This window comes from Tubulanus polymorphus, chromosome 8 (assembly GCF_964204645.1).
Source record: "Tubulanus polymorphus chromosome 8, tnTubPoly1.2, whole genome shotgun sequence".
Classification (NCBI taxonomy): Eukaryota; Metazoa; Nemertea; class Palaeonemertea; order Tubulaniformes; family Tubulanidae; genus Tubulanus; species Tubulanus polymorphus.
Window position 1 is genome coordinate 5,385,947 of NC_134032.1, and position 21,919 is coordinate 5,407,865.

A 21,919-nucleotide genomic window follows, 5' to 3' on the forward strand; every position below is an offset into this window, starting at 1 on the left:
TGTCTGGCCCTAGCTGCGGACAATACGAATACAATCGTCGGTAGACACCGAGGAGTGATTAGATTCATTAGAGACAAACATAAAGACTGCTTTTTAGCCGGATGTGTGTGTCATCTATTGGCTTTGGCTACTAGAAAGGCAATTACAGCCTTCCAAGCGGATATTGATTTTGACAACATCTTAAAACTCACAAATTGGTACCTGGAAAAGTCAAGTAAACGAAAAGCAAAACTATCCAAAATTCAAAGAGATAATAACATTCCTGAAGCAGGCTATAATTAAACATGTACCAACTAGATGGCTTTCTATGCGGCCTGCTTTGATCAGACTTCTAGATCAGTGGAGGGCATTAGAAATATTCTTCAACGAAGAATGTGCTGTGAACGAGCCAGGTGACGAGGGGCAAGGTGATGATGATTTAGTCAACCCAGAAACAGTAAAAGCAACATTAAAAAAGTTTTTCAATAGGAGGAAAACAAGATTATATGCTGCCTTCTTGGTGAAAGCACTCGAGGTAATTTGTGTTAACAGTATCAGTAATCAATAGAATATTTAATCAGTCAACAACAGGCCTAAGGTTTTGAAATTTTAGGCTAAACAAAAATGATACCTTGTTTTTCTGCTTGTTTTTAAACTGCAATAAACTTTTATCTTTTAGAGTCTTGAGTTCACAAACGAAAGTCTGCAGATGAATCATGGCACCATACACATCGTGAAGAGGAGTTTGGAGAGATTATTCCAAAATTTGCTGGTCTGTTTCACAAAGCCTGCTGCACTGAAAAGTACTGTCTGTGTGTCTTGTCCACTGATTTCACCAGCAGATATAACATAAAGGTTAGTAATATATTCCTCATTTAGAGGGGGTTCCAGCAACCAGGAATCAATTTTGTTGATTCATGGATTTTTAGACTAATACTACCATACTAGTCCCTAGCCCTCTACTAGTTATGGGAGTTGCTTGGTATTTTACAATCGTTCAGATCAAATCCAGGCCATCATTTTTGGCCAACTAATCAAGAAAGCATAGCCATAATTTTTTTTAATGTGGTAGGCCCCTATTAAATGTTCCTTTTCTAAATCATCATCTGGGCAGAGTCGTCTTTCGTCGATGTTTGTATACTCTGTTAGATAGCTGGTGAAGATGAGGCATTTTCTGCACTTCCCATGGGAGGGCGGGAGGAGCAGTATTTTCAGAATGGTTCATCATTGATCTTCAACACATGACAATTTGAAATAAAAGATAAATTGATTGATTGATGTTGACTTTATTTTTTACTCAGTGCACAGATATAAACTTAGAAAGTGCTACATTTTCAATCTCCTCAATCAAAGGGCTTAGGCCAATTCTCGCTTTATTTTGTCAGTATTGATTACCTCAAATAGCCTTTCTAATCGGGGACGGGTAAGTGTAGTACTTACAAATTTGTAAAAAGATTCATACAAATTTGTAGTTGGTATAGTCTGTTTTATTTAACCCTATCGTGCCTAGGGTAAGATGAATCACAACTGCCTGGATACTGATAATCTGTCCCAGCTTTAGTTTTGTCTAGCAAGCTGGTGCTGCCACCTGGTTTTCAACCTTACTAATTCTAAACCAGCTGTGTAAATAGCGATTTTATAATGTTTTGGCCTGGTTTGAACATTGTATGATTTAAATTGTAGGACAAGAAAGATATAGTAATTGGAACCAAGGCCATGGAATGCCTCGCATTGGTGAATAATGACACGGCATCAGCATTCTACAAAGCAGTTGTCTTATTTTACCAAGCAGCATGTTCTTATATAAAGGATAAGATCAACCCTGAAAAAGAACCATTGTGGTATCATGCTCAGGTAAATATCTTCACTGAAATTGATAAGCCACGATGATCAAAGGATTGCTTAAGTTGGGTGCCCTACAACAAGAAAGGTTACTATCGAATGTTTAATTATGACGACAGTCAGATTTGCCTTTGATGCAAATTATTTAAATCTATGAATGTAATATACATACTTTCTTTTGTCCCAGGTATAAATGTCATTTGCTCCATGTATTTTGAAAAGAAATGTATCTTCTTTGAAATTTCTTTCGCTTCAGGTGGCTGATATCACAAGAAGGCAGAACTCGTCATTTGCTAGTATTAAATATTTCCTCGAGAGATTTGGTTGCCTGTCAGATGTTATTGACCAAGATGAGTTACATATGGAGTTCCTGAACTTCCAGTCATTACAAGATTCCGAATTACCTCAAGAGTTGTTTACCATTCCATCATCAAAAGACATCAACGAACCACGTCCTATTGAAGATCAGTGGAACATGTTGGGGAAATTAACAGATTTCAACCATGCTCCAAGGTATTATTATTGCCTATTCACATTTTCATTAAAGTTTATTTGCACTGGTTCATTTTCTTTTACCCCTATAGTCAACCATTAGTATTATGAATCACGCCCGTCCCATCCAATGTTAAATGTCTCCTAAACCTTTGCTGATTTAATAAGCTACCATCGACTCTGCAGGAAGAGTACCTGGAGTGGTATAAAGTATTATGTGTATTTAAAATTGAGTTCAACGCAATGGACATTGCCACAATGTCAGTGTTAATTATCTAATGCAGAATTAGTATTGTTGTTATAGTATGTGTGCACATTTATTCCTTTGAAAAATTTGATACTGACTAATTGTTCCAATGCATATTTCTCCACATATGTTCATGCCACTTCACAAATCTTTTTAGGTTCAAGCAGCTAGAGAAATTTATGATGTGTATACTTCTTATTCCGGTATCGAATGCCCCTTGTGAGGGTGTTTTCCACTGTTAAAAAAAACAAAACGATCTTCAGGAGTACATTGAAACCAGAAACCTTGGAGTCGATGATGATCCTAAAAGCAGGCTGGGGCAACTGTTACGACTTTAACCCATCAGAAGAACTTCTAAGAAAAGCTAAGGCTGCAACATTTCGGTACTTACAGGAAAAACATTAATTAGTAAATAATTAAACTGTTTCTAGACATTGAATTCTCAGAAGAACCAAGGAAAGTAGTTATCTACATGAGTTTATTATTAGCCCACTTGGGACTTTAGTCCCAGCGGGCTATTGCGTTCACTTTTCGTTCGTTCGTCCGTCCGTCCGTCTGTCCGTCCGTAGACGGAATCCAGTTATTTTGGAAAGTTTTGAAGACTCTTCTATGGATTGTCTTGATATATAATTGGCAGCCATCTTAGTATCATCAGTTCTCATTCGCAGGTGGAAAAAGGTTTTTTGAGGAAAATATCTTCAGGTTTTAACTTATAGTCTTGATACTTAATTATTATTAGCACTGTCATAGGATACATCTCCTCACTTTGAATTGGGATCACCCAATTCTTTTTTCTTGCCACCAGGGGGAGTTAGATATTGAATAATATACAATTTGTCTATTTATATTGGTAACTATGCATATTTTCTGACCACAATCGATTACAAAGTTGTAGCTCATGACATGTTCTATGATAGTGGTGAGTTTCAAGGTCATTGGATTTTGTATATGGTCACCAGGGGGCGTTGAATATTGAAATTGCTTGAGCATTTCAAACCACTTCCCAAGTGGGCATGATGTCCCTGGACCCCTAGTTACTATAGTGTTTATTTTTCTGCAGTTGTGTTTGTAGATAAGTTAATGGAGTTGTACTGTTTTATGTGCATTTATCAGAGTTTATTAGTTGGTTAGTTTGTGGTATATGTAGTATTAATCAAATATGGACCTTGTGCATTACAGCCTTTGTGATGAAAAAAAAGGTATTTTTTGAGAGCAATGATATCAATAATGTGTAAATCTAATGTGTGTATATTTCTTTGTGAAGGAGAGTTTAACAATCAATTTTTTAATAAATACAAACAGAATTTTATCATTATTTTGTGTTTTTCTTGGTATTATCTGGTCGTTTCAGCTGCTACTGAGAATCAATGATTTGTTACTATCACTAGAATGTTTGTTTTGCCCTGCTACTGACTGAAATAAGAAAACTACTATCAAAATTGTATTGTGTTACTGCAAAATAAATTGTGAAGTTGGCAGGTCTGGTTTTAGCCCACTTGGGCAGGGATGAAAGTCTTCGGATCCGCAGATTTCCGCAGTTAGAGGTCCATTTTTATCATTCTTGAGGTCGATGTAGATCCGTTGAGAAAATGATAGGGGGGGTAGGGTCTTGGGGGAAAAGTTGATGTTAGATTGTAGCATACTTAAAGAACAGACTGTAAAAGCGTCTCAAAAAAGCGGTGCTACGATCTCTGAAATGTTTTTTTTTTTTCAAGATCATTACGAAACACCACTTGTCTAGAACCACTGTGCGAGCAATAATATATATATATATTCATGCAATAGTGCTGCACAGGAAATCTATATTTAGAATCTGTGGTTGCGCGCTTCAATTCATCGAACAAAGCATAGCCTGCATGCTCAATTAAACTAGTCATTGTTTTAATTCAGGCGCAATAAGCTTGGCTTGAGTGATAGATTGGAAAGTTATAGATAGTGGCTTCTCTTGCAACTCAACTATTTATTGACAAGTTCATTTAAGTATGAACATGTTCTAGTGATTTGGATATCGTCGGAGCCATCCTTTTCGTGTACTGAAGACATGAACAACCGACGATCAACCGCGTGGCAGCAGTCTTATTTTTTCATTGGAAAATGGGCCTCAAATGCGCCAAAAACTCATCAAAATTTCTAAATTTTCTTGGGGGAGGGTCTGCCAAACCCCCCTTTAAAGGCTTCGGTGCTCGCGGCTGCTAGTTAGCCTCTAAACTTTAATTTCAAATTTTTCCGCATTTTTTAAACGCCTCTGTTTTCATCCCTGCTTTGGGAGGTTGGTCCCAATGGGCTATTGCATTCACTTTCGTCTGTCTGTAGACGGAATCCAGTTATTTTGGGAAGTTTTAAAGATGCTTCAATGTAATGTCCTGATATTTGGGTTACACATGTATCTTTCCTGAACACATCTTAGGCCCAAAACTGACCCGGTCAGATTCAAGATGGCCGACTGCCAGCCATCTTTATTCGCCAAAATCAATACTCTACACATTTTCATGGGCTTGCATGCCTGCAAGCCCATATTGCTATCACACGGATTGATAACTTGCTTGGGGAGTCGATAACTTTCGTTAGAAACTTTCTTGGGCTCTGATATTTACACACATTTAATGCAGTGAAAAAATCTAGCTTCCTTTCGTATATTTGCTATATCGGTTGTCATTTTCATTGTTTTATGATTTTGTTTACTCGTTTTTGTTATTTCAGCAGCGTATACTGAGAAATTGGTATCTTGAAATTGGTATTCATGCGCGGCATAGTGCTGCCGACAATTCAATTCATTCTTTATTGACAATTAAAATTTCACAAAACATTTAGTTTCACGTTTTTAAAAATTTCTAAAAATTTTCTTTTACTTTCATTGGGTGCTTGCGTTAGTGGCCATTTGAAAAATCTCTGTATGAACATTTAAATTTTTCAGTTTAAATATCTAAAACTTAAAAACCGCTTTTCTGTAAAATAAATTCTGAATTGAATTGAAGACTGGTTCCCTGGGGGCGGTAGTCTATGATGGCAATAAACTTTATCGGATGATCGTAGTGGATTGTCATTTGAAGGAAATGCAACTTATTCTTGCTTAATGTCTTTATTATTTTAAAAAGAAAAATCGTGGCTCCTATCTATTTTCGTGTTCGCTTCTCTTCACTTGAAGTTACTCGAGTTGGTCACGTTTTGTCTTTCAGTTGTAAATGTTTCTATGCAAAATCATTTCAACACAATCCGATAAGTAATCTAGCAATTATCAACATGATGATAGATTCCGTTACCGTTAAGACACTACAATATTCAAATAACAACTATCCAAAAGCTTGCACTAACTTGGTCCACGTCTACAATACAACCATTCCGATCCCTATTCCCCGTGTGTAACATTTCATGTAGTGATGTAAGACAACACCGATCTCTTAGCTCTTTAAAAAGTAATCAGTTCCAAGTTCGATTAATTCTACCACACAAATACAAAACCACCAAGCCAACTTTCAGCACAACCATGTCAGCAAGCCCATTTTTAGAATTCCTTTCTTGTTCAAGTTTTCGAGGCGAATAGAAGACGCTTTAATCAATTATCTTGATCTTTCTGATGTATTTGTATCCCCCAGAGCCCATCAGCATAAGAAAAGTTGGGTCAATTGGACCTTTTTAGTGCCCAAAAATGTCAATTTTGGCCCAAATTTCGAGTCCTTTAGCTTCCTACTGTTTTGCCATTTTTCATTGAAATTTGTGATAGCTATTCTACGGAAAGGAATCTTTATACCTTTTTACCTGAGACATGTATTTTTGATGAGCCAATCATCACGCAATTGTGGAATGGTCATGCAAAGACATTTAAAAATGTTTTAACACGTTTGCTGCCGCTGACGAGATAAATCGTCATGGTGGGTGCACCGCAGTTTGCCATGACGAGTTTTATCATCATAGATTCAATGTCATTTTATAGTGTTATGAATGACCTGGCAGAGGCGAGAAGTCTGGCAGTATGGAGGGACTAAGATATTGTTTATGGGGGTAACTCAAGTCTGGTGCACACTTGAAATTTTTTCAAAAAAATCTTCAGAAAGCAATGAATTTTAGCTTCTTTTCTGGCCAATATTTTGAGAGAATATAATGACTAAAATGATTCTATATCATTTTTACAATAAAACTTCTATTCTTTTAGATTTTTTTGGTTTACCTTTGTCGGCGATATGAAGTTGGCATTGAGCCAATTCATGTAAAATCGCGGTACGTTTTTTAATGTGAGCATTTGTTTCATTGGTTCTCAGCTTAATCGACGTATAATCAATGCGATTGAAGACATGGGGAACCTTCGTCGATGACATGGTCAACATTGTTAAATTCTACAAAAAACTTGTTTTGGCGGGAAAATTCTTAGCTCTCGCGTTTAAAATTGCAATGACCTCGATTGGGGGCGTTTTCTCTACGAGCAAATGTGATTGGCTGATATACGGGGAATTCGGGCGCTACTAAAATAATTATGGGAAAGCTATAGAATGGCGTACGTTTCATGGACTAGGTGCCGTATACGTGCGAAACTCAAATGCTCATTACTGGTGAGAATGTAATTATCATCTGCCATAGGTAATGTTTCATTTTAATACCCGGTGATTGATTTGATTGACATTGAAGTGTAAGCGAACATTCAATTACACAAGGTTTCCACGTGCGCGCGGAAATCATTAGATTAGACTGTTAAACACACGCGCGTGCAGTATACACTACTATAGTGATACTGTAATGCTGCTTCCTGGCGCGTTTGCACCGGTATTTCAGCTTCCACGGCCATACATTCAGCCACCCTCTGATATGTGACATCATATGAATTTTATTTGAATATTTTTTCATATTATGAAAAATATTTCTTTGAAAATATAAAAAAGTTACCATGCCGCGCCTACCTGTACCCTACGAAATTTTGGATGTGGACCGTAAACAAATGTATATGTGCGGTCTTATTTGACTACAAAGTAATCCTTTATGAAAGATAAAATACAATATTTAAACTTGAAGAACTTTGAAGTCACGAATTAAAAAGATTTTTCAAGCAATGCCCTTACCCCAAACAACCTCTAGCTTTCAAGGTAAACCACACTTTGTCCATGGGCAATTTATTTTTCTATTCCTCTTGTTCAATCATAAGACTAGCTATAGGCCCTAAGGGTACAGCTAGCAGTTGGCCATAAGGTTCAGTCATTGAACAGCTTAAATACACTCGTGTTGAATCATGGATGTGAAGCTTGTACCCCATTGACTGCATGATCATTAACCTATGCCATGGGTTCTTGGCGATTGCGCCGAGAGCAGACTATTCAGTGGCCATGGAAAGTATACTTTCTGAAGTTTTACCCTGATAGTATGGATTAAACATGCATTGCATAAACACAGTTATTTCCATTCACTTTTCAAATTGAAGCTGTATTACCAGTCAATACTGAAACCCATTATGGAAAGTTTCTTTCTGGTGTTTTCATTATTCAATAAGGCAAACCACAGTTAGTCGTGATTACCCTTACAGTTGTACATCGTTGATATGAATCTTGTGTAGGCGAAATGGCCGGAATTGTTGTATTTAATGGGTTCTTGTGTCCAAATCTTGATTGATAAAGATATCTTAGCTGGTACATGATGGAAAACACCAGAATAAACTAGTTTTTCAGCATTAGTAAAATCGTACTAACACAAATTGACTTAAAGTCTGTGGTCCTCCCAATCAGTAATAGGAAAAGTAGGCTTTCATACCAGAGTACGAGAGTACGAGACACCACTCATCACCACAAGTAATTTTTTTATCTGATAAATGGAGAATGAACAACAGCCAGAAAACAATAATGTTAATAAAAATCAATATTATTGTCCATATTGTAAAAAATACATAGATAAATCTAATAAATCTAAACATGAAAAATCTTCAAATCATATAAAAAATGTTATAGATTTTGAAACTCCAGAAAATTCCAATGAAAGAAAAGAACGATTAGATGATATGAATGTGGATGAAATAAAATGTGAAGTTTGTAATGAATTTATAGTAAAAAGGAATTATAATAGACATCTCGAATCACAAAAACACCACCAAAATTTGAGTAATAATGTTTTAGGAAAAGATTATTTTGATGATAAACCTCAAAAAGTAAAAAAACCAACTTCAAAAACTAAATCCATTTCAAATAAACTTACATTGAAAATGTTAGAAATGATATTGATTCACTAGAAATAAAAGATACAATTGAAATTTTAGAAACATTACATAGTAAAATTGGTCCTGCAGCTATTATATTTAGATTTTTTAAAGGTACAACAATAGAAGATTATAGTTAATCTAATGAAATAATAGAAAAAATACTTGATGTTGAATATCCAAAAATTAGTATCGCTGGGATAGTAAGTTTTATAAAGTCAGAAGAAAAAATGGATTATAATATTCAAACACTCTGAAGAAATAATTTCAAAAACGCAAATAAAAGAGAAGTTAGAAAAAATATTTAATGAATTTAAACGTCATATTGAAGAAAGATATTTTGAGGGTTCTGGCTTAACATTGAATGAAATTGTATATTTAGATTTAAATGTTTATAATACAAAAAGAAATAAAACATCAAAAAGTAATAAAATGTTTAAAAATGATTCAAACTTTACAACAGAAAAGGATATTAAAGCATCATCTTATATTAAATTACCATTTACAACAAAAGCAGTAATAAATATTCAAAATGAAGATAATAAATGTTTTCTATGGTCAATTTTTAGTTGCTTACACCCAACAGAAGATATTACGCATAGTTTTAGAATAACAAATTACCGGAAATATGAAACATTATATAAAATTGATCAATATCCAGAAACTATAAAAATGATACCCAAAAAAGAAAAAATTAATAATTTAAAAATAAATGTATTTGAATTAATGCAATTACCAAAGACAAAAGGTGAAAATATTAAAGATTATACATTGGAAGCTTTATATTTAACAGAATATTATGATGATGAAAATGCTATAGATTTGTTATATTACTAAAAGATGAAAATGAACATTATATGTGGTTAAAACAAATTGATTTATTCTTTAGAACAGAAAGTGATCCCATAATAAAATGTATCTATGTAGAAAATGTTGATCTAAATTTATGACTGAGAATACATTATCAAAACATAAAGAATTATGTGATAATAAAGATTTTTGTAAATTAATAATGCCAACAGAAAAATATTATCAATTGAAATTTACTAATCATAAATTTAAGAATATTGTTCCATTTGTAATTTATGGGGATTTTGAATCGTTGAATAAAGAATTAACTGATCAAGATAGAAAAGAAATATACAATAAAAAGCAATTATTAAAATCAATGGATAAAGGAAATGAATTAAATGAAGACACAATACAAGATCCACCAACTATAAACACAATTAAAAAAGTTCATCAAAGAGCTGCTGCTTATGGAATTTATATAAAATCAAATTATCCTGAATTATATGAAAGTCAATATATTTCTTTTAGAGGTGAAGATGTAGTTAATAATTTTTGTAACAAAATAATTGAATTAGAAAGTGATTTTGCAGAATTATTAAACAAAAATAAAAGAATAGTTATGACAAAAGAAGATGAAGTTGATTTTAATTATGCAACCCATTGTTATTATTGTGAAAAACGTTTTTATTCATTTGATAAAAAAGTTAGAGATCATGATCATTTAAATTCAAAATATCGTGGAGCTGCTCATAAAGATCGTAATTTACAAGCTAAAAAAGTAAATTTCGTTTCAATATTATTTCATAATTTATCAGGCTATGATACCCATCTATTTATAAAACAATTATCGGGAAAATTGGGCGCAATTAATCAAGAAATAGAAGAATATAATGCTATGAATGGTGTAAATGTAAGAAAATATGATTTTAAACTATTAGCTAAAACATCTGAAAATTATATTTCATTTCAATTTGGTTGCATTAGATTTTTAGATTCTTATAGATTTCTAGCAAGTTCATTAGATAATTTAGCAAAAAATTTAGTTGATAATGATTTTGTCATAACTCGATATTATTATCCAAATGAACAAGATTTTAAATTATTGAGATATAAAGGCGCAATACCTTACTGATTTTATAAAACGCATGATGATTTCAAAGAAATAAAATTAATTAAAGAACAATTTTATGATCAATTAAAAAATGAGTACGTGAAAGATGAAGTTTTTGAAAGAACGATTAATATATGGAATCATTTTAGAATAAAAAACCATGGTAAATTAGTAGATTTGTATCTAAAATCTGATGTTATGATATTAGCCGATATATTTGAAAAATTTAGAGAAGTCAATTTGAATCATTTTAATGTTGATCCCTGCTATTGCTACTCTAGTCCAGGTTTAACCTGGCAATGTGGATTAAAATTTACAGATATAAAATGGATTTGTTAACAAATATAGATATGGTTTTATTATTTGAAAAATCAATTAGAGGTGTAATTAGTGGTGTTATGGGAGATAGATATTTTAAAGCAAATGATGAATATAAATTATTGTATATTGACGCCAATAATTTATATGGCTGGGCAATGATGCAACCTCAACCATATAAAAATTTTGTATTAACAGAAGTTGAAAATGGTGATAAAACTGATTGGGAAAGCGCAATTGCGAGTTTAAAAGATGAAGCACCAATTGGTTATTTCTTTGTAGTTGATTTAGAATATCCTGAAAATATGAAGTTTAAAACAAGAAACTTACCTTATTGCCCAGAACATTTAACTGTAGATGATAGTTATTTAAGTGAATACCAGAAGAAAATAAAACCGAAAGATCATGTTTTTACAGAAAAATTAATACTTACTCAAAATAATAAATACAATTATATCGTTCATTATAGAATGTTAAAATGTTATCTAAAACAAGGAATGAAATTAAAGAAAGTACATAGATATATTGAATTTAATCAATCGAAGTGGTTAGAAAAATATATAGATTTTAATACTCAACAGAGAACCATATCTAAAACAGATTTTGAAAAAGATTTCTTCAAATTAATGAAAAACAGTTTTTATGGTAAAACATGTGAAAATATTAGAAATAGAAATGATATTGAATTAGTAAATAATTCTGAACGATTACGACATTTACAATCAAGTCCTAGACATTTAGGAAATAAAAGATTTGAAGATTATTTAACAGCAGTTAAATTAAAAAGAACGTCAATGAAATTTAATAAACCTATATTCATTGGTTCAACTGTTTTAGAAGTATCAAAATTATTAATGTATGATTTGTATTATAATGTTTTACAACCACTTTTTGGGGAAAAGCATATTGAAATATTATATTTTGATTCTGTAACATCTGACACCCCAATATTATTAAATGTAATGATAAAATATTGATTAAGAAGAATTTCAGAAATAATTCCAAAACAAAATGAACTTTTTATTTCATATGGTGAAAAAGAATTAATACAAATAAATGGCTTAATGGATGTTTGGACAAGAAATGGATGGAAAAAATTAAAGAATATTATTAGACATAAAACAAATAAGAAAATCTATAGAGTTAGAACTAAATTAGGGTTTGTAGATGTTACAAAAGATCATAGTTTAATTAAACGAAATGGCGATGAAATAAAACCAACTGATATAAAAATTGGAGATGAATTATTACATAAAAGATTTTTCCAAAGAATGAATCATATGTCATTCGATGAAATTATTGATAATATTTATAATATAGAACCCGAAACATTAGAAGAAAAAGAATATTTTATCAAAGGATTTTTCATGGGTGATGGTTCAGCAGGTGTGTATAATTATGTTTGGGGTAATAAATATTGTTGGTATTTATGCAATCAAGACTTGAAATTATTAGAAAGAATTAAGAAATTCTGTGAAGAAGTTTATTCACATAAAACATTTAAAATCATAGATGTTATGAAATCATCAGCAGTTTATAGAATACTTGTAAATAATCCTAAAGATTTTGCTATAAAATATAATGATGAATTCTATATTCATGCAACAGTGAAAAGTAATACTTCAACAAAAGAAAAGATAGTTCCAGATTATGTATTAAATGCAAAAAATAATTTAAGAAAGTGGTTCTTCATTGGATTCTATGCCGCAGATAGCACTAAAAAATTTACAAAGGATAAAAAGATAACCTTTGCACAGAAAGGAAAAGTTGCTATATCAGGATTTAATATATTATGCAGTTCATTAGGATTTAATATGAATATAGAATTAATTAAATCTAAACCAAATTGTTTTAATTTAAGGCATGTAGAAAAAGAATTAACAGAAGAAGTTAAAGATTTATTTGAAATATATAACCCATCAGATTATGTTTATGATTTATCAACTGAAGATGGTAAGTTACATACTAAAAATCAAGACAAATGACATAACAAAAGACTTAAAAACATTAAAACATCATTTTGATTTTAGCAATTATCCCAAAGATCATGAACTATTTTGCAATGATAATAAAAAGATTCCTGGTAAATTTAAAGATGAATTAGGGGGTGATGAAATGATTGAATCTGTTGGGATAAGAAGTAAAATGTATAGTTACAGAACAAAAGATCATGAAGCTAAAAAGTTAAAAGGAATAACAAAACATGTGGTTGATAAACATATAGAATTTCAAGATTATATAAAGTGTTTATATAACTCAATTGTAATGAAACACAAAATGATTTGTTTAAGATCAGAAGATCACGAGATGTACATTAATAAAGTTGAAAAAACTAGTTTGAATCCATTTGATGATAAAAGGCATATTTTAGATGATGGTATAAAAACATTACCTTATGGTTATTAAATTATAAAATCAATATCATCAAACTCGAAATCACTATTGGTTTCTTCTTTTTCATTTAATTGTTATTTTTTCTAATAAACTATTTTTTCTTTCATTGAATTCTGCTTCAAATTTATTAGAAATTTTATCTATATGTACTTTACGAAATTGATGATTCTCCCAGTCTTCTATATTTCGACAAGGCTCGCAGAAATGATCTTTTATCCTTGTCATAGAATAAGAACGGTCTTTTCCAATTAATTTCAGGTTCAACTTCAACAGAATTACTATTACTTTCGTTACTATCAACATTAGCCGTTGCGCCATTAATTTTGCACTTCTCTGAATGTTTTTTAACATTATTTCTTGCGAATAATTTATTACATTTTGGGCAGTTTAGTTTAGGGGGTTTATAATTTTCATCATGTTTTTTTCATATGTCGAGCCATATTACTTTTTCTTAGAAGTTCACCACAATTTTCGCATGGTATCTTCTCATCCATTTATTAAGGAAACATTTTATTAAAATTAATTTTTAGTGATGAGCGGTAATTTTTTTATGTTATAAATAATGGTAGAATTAAAAGAATACAGAATATTTGTTCATTCTAGAAAACTTACAAATTATAAATCACATAATTTACTAATACAATTAGATAGAGAATTTAAGAATTGTGTTGATTTAAAATTAGTTAATATAAGTTTATGTAATTCTTTTTACAATATATCGGATAAAAGTTTTGATCATAGATTGTTTATGATTCATTATAGAAATATGGATAAATGGTATCATCTATTTCTAAGACCAGGATTATATAATTAAGAAACATTATCTCAAGAAATTAATAAAAGAGCTCGGTTAAAAGTGTGTGAATCGGTTGGGTTTAACATTAAATTTAATAAAATTGATAGTACTAATAAAATAAAAATAAAGTTAACTAATGAACAATATAAATTCATAGTAAGAAAACCATTAGCTAAAATGCTAGGATTTAATCCAAATAAAGTTTATTCAAATGTTGATACTACACCAAATATAATACCTTTTACGCACTCTATATTTATTGTAATTTAATTGATCCTACAAAAACATTCGAAGCAACTAAAGATACAATTTGTAATTCTGGTTTATTAGATATTTTACCATTAAAAAATGTCAAACAATTTGGAACTCAAATAAGTTATAATTTAACGGAATGTGATTTTAAACCTTGCATTCCACATTTCAATAATTTCAAATCAGAAATAAGAAATCATAATGGTTAATTAATTGATTTGAATAACTTTCCTGTGATATATGAATTAGTTATAAGATGTAAAGAGTAATTTTTTCACTATATAAATGAATATAACTGTTTAACCGAGTATATGTTTTGGATTTGATTTTAAACGTGAGAAAGAAATGAAATTTAACATTAATGATGTAATAACACATATTAAAAATATTGAATTTTCTAATGAAACAACATTTGAGTATGAAACAACAATAAATAAAGAAACTTTAAATGTAGAAAAGATTACTAATTTAATTATCTTTAAGATTTTATGAATTAGATGAAGATTTTATTATAGATGATATTAAAAAAATAATAATTGAAATATATACAAATGAAACTAGTAATGAAATAAATGTTGAAATAATCATAAATAAGATAACTAAATATTTTGATGATAGTAATTTTTTTGATTAATAAATGAGTGATAATAACTGGATAATAACTGGATTATATAATGGCGCCTTACTATCAGTTGGCGCCTTACTATCAGTATTCAAAATGGGAAGTGTTAATGTTGATAGATTTGATATCAATGATATTTTAAAATTAACATTAGCAGTTACTTTATCTAATTTAACTATTGATTATTTGGAAAAACGAAAATATATTCCTCTTTTATAAATACATAATTATTTTGCTAAATAAATGGCTTCTGCAGTTATAACTATTATAGGATCGGCAATTGTTAACGCTTTAGCATTTACAGGTGGTGGTTATTTATTTAAGCATATTGATAAAAATGGATCATTAACAGAACAAAAAAGGCATAACTTAGCATTAGAGAAATACAATAAAGCTGCAGAAGAATATAGAGAAAGAGGCAAAACTATATGGATTATATTAACAAGGAATTATATGATCAGAAGATTTCAATCAGTTGATGATGCAATGAGTTTATATAACGCAGTAACCAATAAAGGAAAATTAAATCTACATAAACCTACAATATCAGATTATTATACCCCGAGTAAAGAACAACAGAAATATGAAATAATATGGATTTTAGGTGGAACAGTTATTGTTATATTTGTAGCATATAAATTTACTAATTAGTAATTTTTTTTCTAAATAAATGGATGATAAAGTTGATAATATTGATATTATTCCTCATGATATGAATAAAACTAAATTAAAAATATATTTAGAAAAACAAATATTAGAATTTGAAAATGATTTAAAAGTTAAAAAGAAAAAATATTTAAAATCTAAAATTATATATTATTTGATTATAAGTGGTTCGGTTACAATTAGTTCTGTAATAACATTTCTAGCAATATTCAGTCCATTAACACCTTTAGCTATATCAATTGGCGTATTAGGATTATCATCAAGTGTTTTAACTGGTATAAGTTCAAAATTAAATATAAAAAGTAATAAAGAAAAAATTAAAACTAATATAAAAGAAATTAATAAATTCAAAAATACACTAGATAATATAATAAGTTTAAATGGCCATATAACAGTTGAAGAACAAGATAAATTATTAAAAGAATTAATAAATTATTAATTTTTTTATTATATAAATGGTAGATAGTTTTCCAAAAGCTTTCCAATTTAATAAATCAATTAAATATAATATTCCAGCAATAGATTTTAATAAAGATATTTCGTATAGAAATGAAGTTTTAAATTCATTAATTGATTTATATATTTATGTTACTGAAAGTAATAATTTTCAGGTAAAGATGGAAAATATATTTCATGTTTATACAATTAATTTTAAAAATTTAAATGAGGCAAGACAATGGTTATTAAAATCTCATATGAAGTATTGGCAGAACCAATTAAATTTTGCTGTTTTTTGTGCAACAACAGGATGTGGAATAAGTTGGAATGATCATTTAAACAAACCAAGTTTACCATTGATGTTATCACTCTTTAGATTTCATACTTATTTCCAAATAAAATTAATATTAGATGAATTAGAATGTCCTTTACCAGGTTCAAAATATTTTAAAGAATTGAATAATAATATTAATTTTTCTAAGTTTTATAAAATATGTAATGAATTTAATATTAATTCAAATAAAGATTTTAGAGCAAAAATTGGAACAATGGGCGGATTAGGAATATTATATACTAAAGAATTTGGAAAAATAATGACAAATTCAGATATAAGAACACTAAATTGGAATGAATTACCAAAATATTATAATAATATACAACAACAAAACACTAATGGTTGGGTTAATTTCATTTTAGAAAATAGTGAAGGTTTTACTAAAGCTGGAATACAAAGAATAAATCAATCTATTAGAACTTATTTGATATGTATTTTAGGTGCGCAAGTTGAAACAAGATCCCCAATAATTGGAAATGATAACACTTCATTCGATGCGCAGAAACAATTTAAAGTATTATTTGAAGATTGAATTCATAATGATTAAAATAGATCTATTCCAGAAAACATTGTAAGATATCAAAATTATCTAGATAAATCACATATTAGATTAAATTATTGTATAGGCCCTAATCTATTAATTATTTCTAATGATTTAGTATTAAAGATGGGAAATATGATTGGTTATAATAATCTAATTAAAACTGCAACAATAAATAATTCATTTGGATTAAATGATATAAATAAAAAGATTATTACTGCTCCAAAATTAATGGAAGGTGAAAAAAATAAAAAACATATTCAATCAACAGAAACTAAAACTAAGAATATTTAATTAAATAATGATTCTAAACCGGATTATAATACATCAGAAAATATTAAAACTGATAATATTCAACATGAAATAATTAAAACTGATAATGATAATAAATTCCATGAAAATACTAAATTAGCTTTAACTTGTATAGGAATTGTTATAGGAGGAATATTATATTTTAAATTTTAATTTTTTTATTATATAAATGGATGTAGAAGGTGGAGAAGATATTGGAATGGATAATTTGATGAACCTGGCATAACTGATGAACAACAACCTGATTTTAGTGAAACAAGTTTTACTGACGGTAATGAGCCAGGACATAAAAATAATTTAAATATACCTGATTATATTAAAAACGCAGAATCAAAATTAAATCCTGAAAATTTAGACCCATATTTAGTAAAACAAGATTTACATAATTTAAACAAAATACCTAAATTAGAACATTTAATTGAAAATTCTAAACTTACTATAAATGATGAAGACGTTGGACCTTTAGCAGATCAATTAAAAATTTTAGATAATGGTAAATGGTATTATCATTTGAAAGGTGATTATTATATTGATATCACTTATCAACTTTGAGTAATTTAGATCCAGATAGAATTAAAAGAATTATTGATAATAATGTAGTAACTGATGTTATAAAACAAGAATTAACTGATAATGACTTGATCGTCAAGTAATTGATGAAATGGAATATAGGCAAAAAGAATTACGTTTAGAAAAAGAAATTAATAATTTAAAAGATAATTTAGAATTACAAAAAGAAGAAATTAAATTATTATTAAAATCATATGATTATAATATTAATAGATTAAAAGTTATTTTTAAAGATTTGTTGATAAAACCAAATTCTGAAATATCATAGAATAAAATTATTATTTAAATTAGAAGGAATAACAATTCTTTCAATTCTAACAGCTAACTATGTTATTTACAACAATTGGTTTAGCAATATCAAATTCTTTGAAATCTTCTCCTACTCCCAATAAACCGGATAAACCCCCGAATGATAATAATTCTATACAAGATAAAGTTAAAGATGGTTTAAAGAAATTAGCAAAATATTTATGGGAACTATCTAAAAAATCTGCCGCAGCTTCTTTACCAGGAATTATTGCATCAATTGTTGGTTTTATATTGAAATCTGCAGGAAACATTATTAACTTTGCTGCTGAACATGTTATTTTATTTTTAATTACAGTTGTAAGTGCTATTATTTTTTTAATCCTGAAATAACAAAAGTAGAAATAACTATCGAAGGAATAGCAAATAAAATATTTTGTCGAGGAATGAGAATGATTGATCAATGGCCAGAAATTAGAAAACATTTTATGAATGAAAAAGTAAAATCATCTGAAAATTGTAATACTAATCAAATTGATTATTATACCGGTAATAAATATGCATTTTGGTTAGATTTTAGAACAACAGAGGATAATTCATTACATGGTTCTGGAAAAAAATTACAAAACACTTAAGATGGAATACAATTATTCATGAAAAAGAAAAAAGGAAGCTAAAATTATTATATCTGACGCACAATTAAATATTGTAAATTCACAATTAGATAGTATTCAATATTAGAAATATAAAGTTAAAATTAAGGATATATAAATGGGTGGTAAAAAAACTCCTAATACTAAAGAACAATATTTAAGAAATTTATATTACAACCCTGAGAGTTCGGTTGCTTATTCTTCTAACAAAAATATATGGCGTCAAGTAAAACAAGATAAATTAGATAAGATAATCCCACAAAATTTAGTTGAATATAAAGATATAAATGAATTTATGTTAGAACAACCAACATACACAACACATAAAAAATTGTTAGAAAATATAAAACTCGTAAAACTATGGTAAGTTATGTAGATCAACTGTGGCAAGGAGATTTAATTGATATGAAAAATGTTAAGAAAGATAATGATGATTATTGGTGGATATTGAATATAATTGATATTTTTAGTCGTTATGTATGGAGTTTCCCACTTTATAGATAGGATGCTGTACAAACATGAAATGTTTTAAGAAAATTTCTTTTGGATGATAAACTAAAACCAGAAAAAAATACAATTTGATGATGGCAAAGAATTTGATAATTCACTTGTTCATGAACTCTTAGACAATCATAATATTAAATATTTTTCAACAAAATCGGATAAAAAGCAGCAGTTGTTGAACGAGTTAATAGAACATTAAGAACAAGAATGTGGAAATATTTTACAGCAAATAATGCTTTTAAATGGATTGATGTTTTACCAAATTTGATAGAAGGATATAATAATTCTTATCATTCTTCTATGGGAATGAAACCTACTGATGCTAGAAAACCTGAAAATGCTGAAATTGTTTGGAATAATTTATATGGAGCATTTCTTGTAGAGGATTTTGGTGAACCTAAATTTAAAGTTGGTCAAAATGTTAGAATTTCTAAGTATAAAAAGATATTTGACAAGGGATACGATCGAAATTTTACTAGAGAAATATATAAAATAAAAAAGGTAATAACAACAAAACCATATGTCTATAAATTAGAAGATTTAGATGATGAAGTTGATGGCTACTTTTACGAAGAAGAATTAAGTTTAACTACTGAAAATCTAGAACAAGAATATAAAATTGAAAAAGTATTAAAAACAAAAACTATTAAAAGAAAAAATATTCTTTAGTAAAATGGGTTGGATGGCCAGATAAATTCAATGAATGGATATTATCAAGTAAAATTAAAAATATATAAATGAATAAGGAATTATTTATATTTGAGCCTCATAATATGTTAATTTCTGGCGTAACAAATTGTGGAAAAACTTATTTTATATTAAATTTATTAGAAACTGTTTATAAAAACTATTTTGATAATATAGTATTATTTTGTCCAACATATGAATTTAATCAAACTTATGACAGAAATATTACTAGAAATAATAAATTTATTATATTAGATCCTCAAACAGTAAAAGAAAATTTAGATAATTGTATTAAAATAGCAATAGATATTTATAAAGGATCAAATACATTATTTATTATAGATGATTGCGCAAATTTACATGATTCAAAAATTGGAGAGAGTGAGTTATGTTATTTAGCTTTTTCTGGTAGACATTTTGGGATAACAACATGGGTTTTAAATCAAAAATATAATTCAATTGTTAAAGACTTTAGAGAAAATATTAGATTTCTAGTTTAAATAAATGGATTGGATATTTATCATTTCAATTAGGTGGATTTATGACATTATTTATCAACTGGAGTTATAACATTTTCAAATATTGAAAGTAAAAATATTTCTATAATAAATGAACAAGGTGGAAGAAGTGAAGAAAAAACCGAGATCACAGAAACAAATTGAATGGTCTCGGCAATTAGGAATTAAATCACAAGAATATAAAAAAGCTGTAAAAGAAAAAATAAGTAATAAAAATGTTAATAAAAATAGTGAAAATATTGTTATTTCTACTCCTTCTAATGATAGAATATTTGATAAATGTCTATATTTTACGGTTGGATTTGTAATTGTATTCATTTTGATTGGGTGTAATTGGTATAAGAAATAGAAAAAAATTCATGATATTTATAATTCTGAAACAACTGCTATCAAAAATGAAAATACTTCTGAAATTCCAAAATTGACAATAAAAAAATGGATTAATATTTTAGAAAAAAAGCAAAAAAATAATAATTTTTTTTTAGTTAATTGAATATCTCACTACTTTTGTCTATCTATGCGGAGCAATTAAATTGTCCGGATAAGTCATTTCGGATTCTAGATATTAATTACTTTTATTAATTTATTTTGTTTTTTGATTTGAAGTTTTTACTTGAATATTGTATTACATTCGTTTCTTATTATTAGTTTTTTCTTAAATTGAAAGATGGCAGCACTGGGTGTGATGCTAAAATAAATATTTGAATTTGAATTTGTTAATCAATTAACATGGATAATTGATTACTAATTTGATTAAAAATTATATCATAATTAAGTTAAAAATCCATAATTCATTTACCAGTTTTCATTCCTATATTCTTTTCATTCATAATAATTTATAATTTCAAATTTCACATATTTCTTTAGTAAACACCAACAACATTTTTTAGCTAAGTATATAAGGCAATTCATTCGACCACTGGAGTGCCGCCGGGCTTGGCTTGCAGGGGCATTTCAAAAATGCCCCTTTGTCCACCCTCCGTGGTTCTCCTTCAGTTTCGACTTTCGATCCTCCTTTCGGGGGTAAGGGGTTGATAGGAAATGCATAAGGCGCCTTTAATATAATGTGTTCCCTGTCAAATATTGAAGGAGAATTGGTTAGGTGTGGGTCACAGGGGTGTAATTAGAAATGCTTGGGGATAGGTATCTCGTGGAGCCTCTCAATAACGGGATGCTTATCCCCTAAAAACTCTGCGAGTCAAGTCGGGTGGTTTTGCTAAAATTTACCTTGAAAACTGAATTCCTTTTAATCACGAGAGAGAATGTATCCTGTGTGTGTTGTATGTATTGCGTGCTTATTATATAACTGCTAGCTATCCAATATAACAACAACGTTAAATTGCAACACCTGTTTGATCAAACATTCAAATGAAGCACTCTCTTATAATAACATGTAACAGATGTTTGGCTGGCATGATTATAGTTGTTCGTAAAAC

General features: G+C 29.0%; 2 protein-coding genes across 2 annotated transcripts in view; both read left to right on the forward strand.

Annotated features, from left to right (window-relative positions):
- LOC141909767 (general transcription factor IIE subunit 2-like) overlaps positions 1-21,919 on the forward strand; it is a 37,784-nt gene that overhangs the window by 9,349 nt on the left and 6,516 nt on the right. The gene's annotated exons all lie outside the window — the stretch shown is intronic.
- LOC141909906 (uncharacterized) lies at positions 308-3,823 on the forward strand. The gene is made up of 5 exons (XM_074800589.1): positions 308-514; positions 682-834; positions 1,663-1,833; positions 2,078-2,334; positions 2,718-3,823. The coding sequence occupies exons 1-5, from the start codon at positions 308-310 to the stop codon at positions 2,800-2,802; spliced, it is 873 nt and encodes a 290-aa protein (XP_074656690.1). The 3' UTR covers positions 2,803-3,823.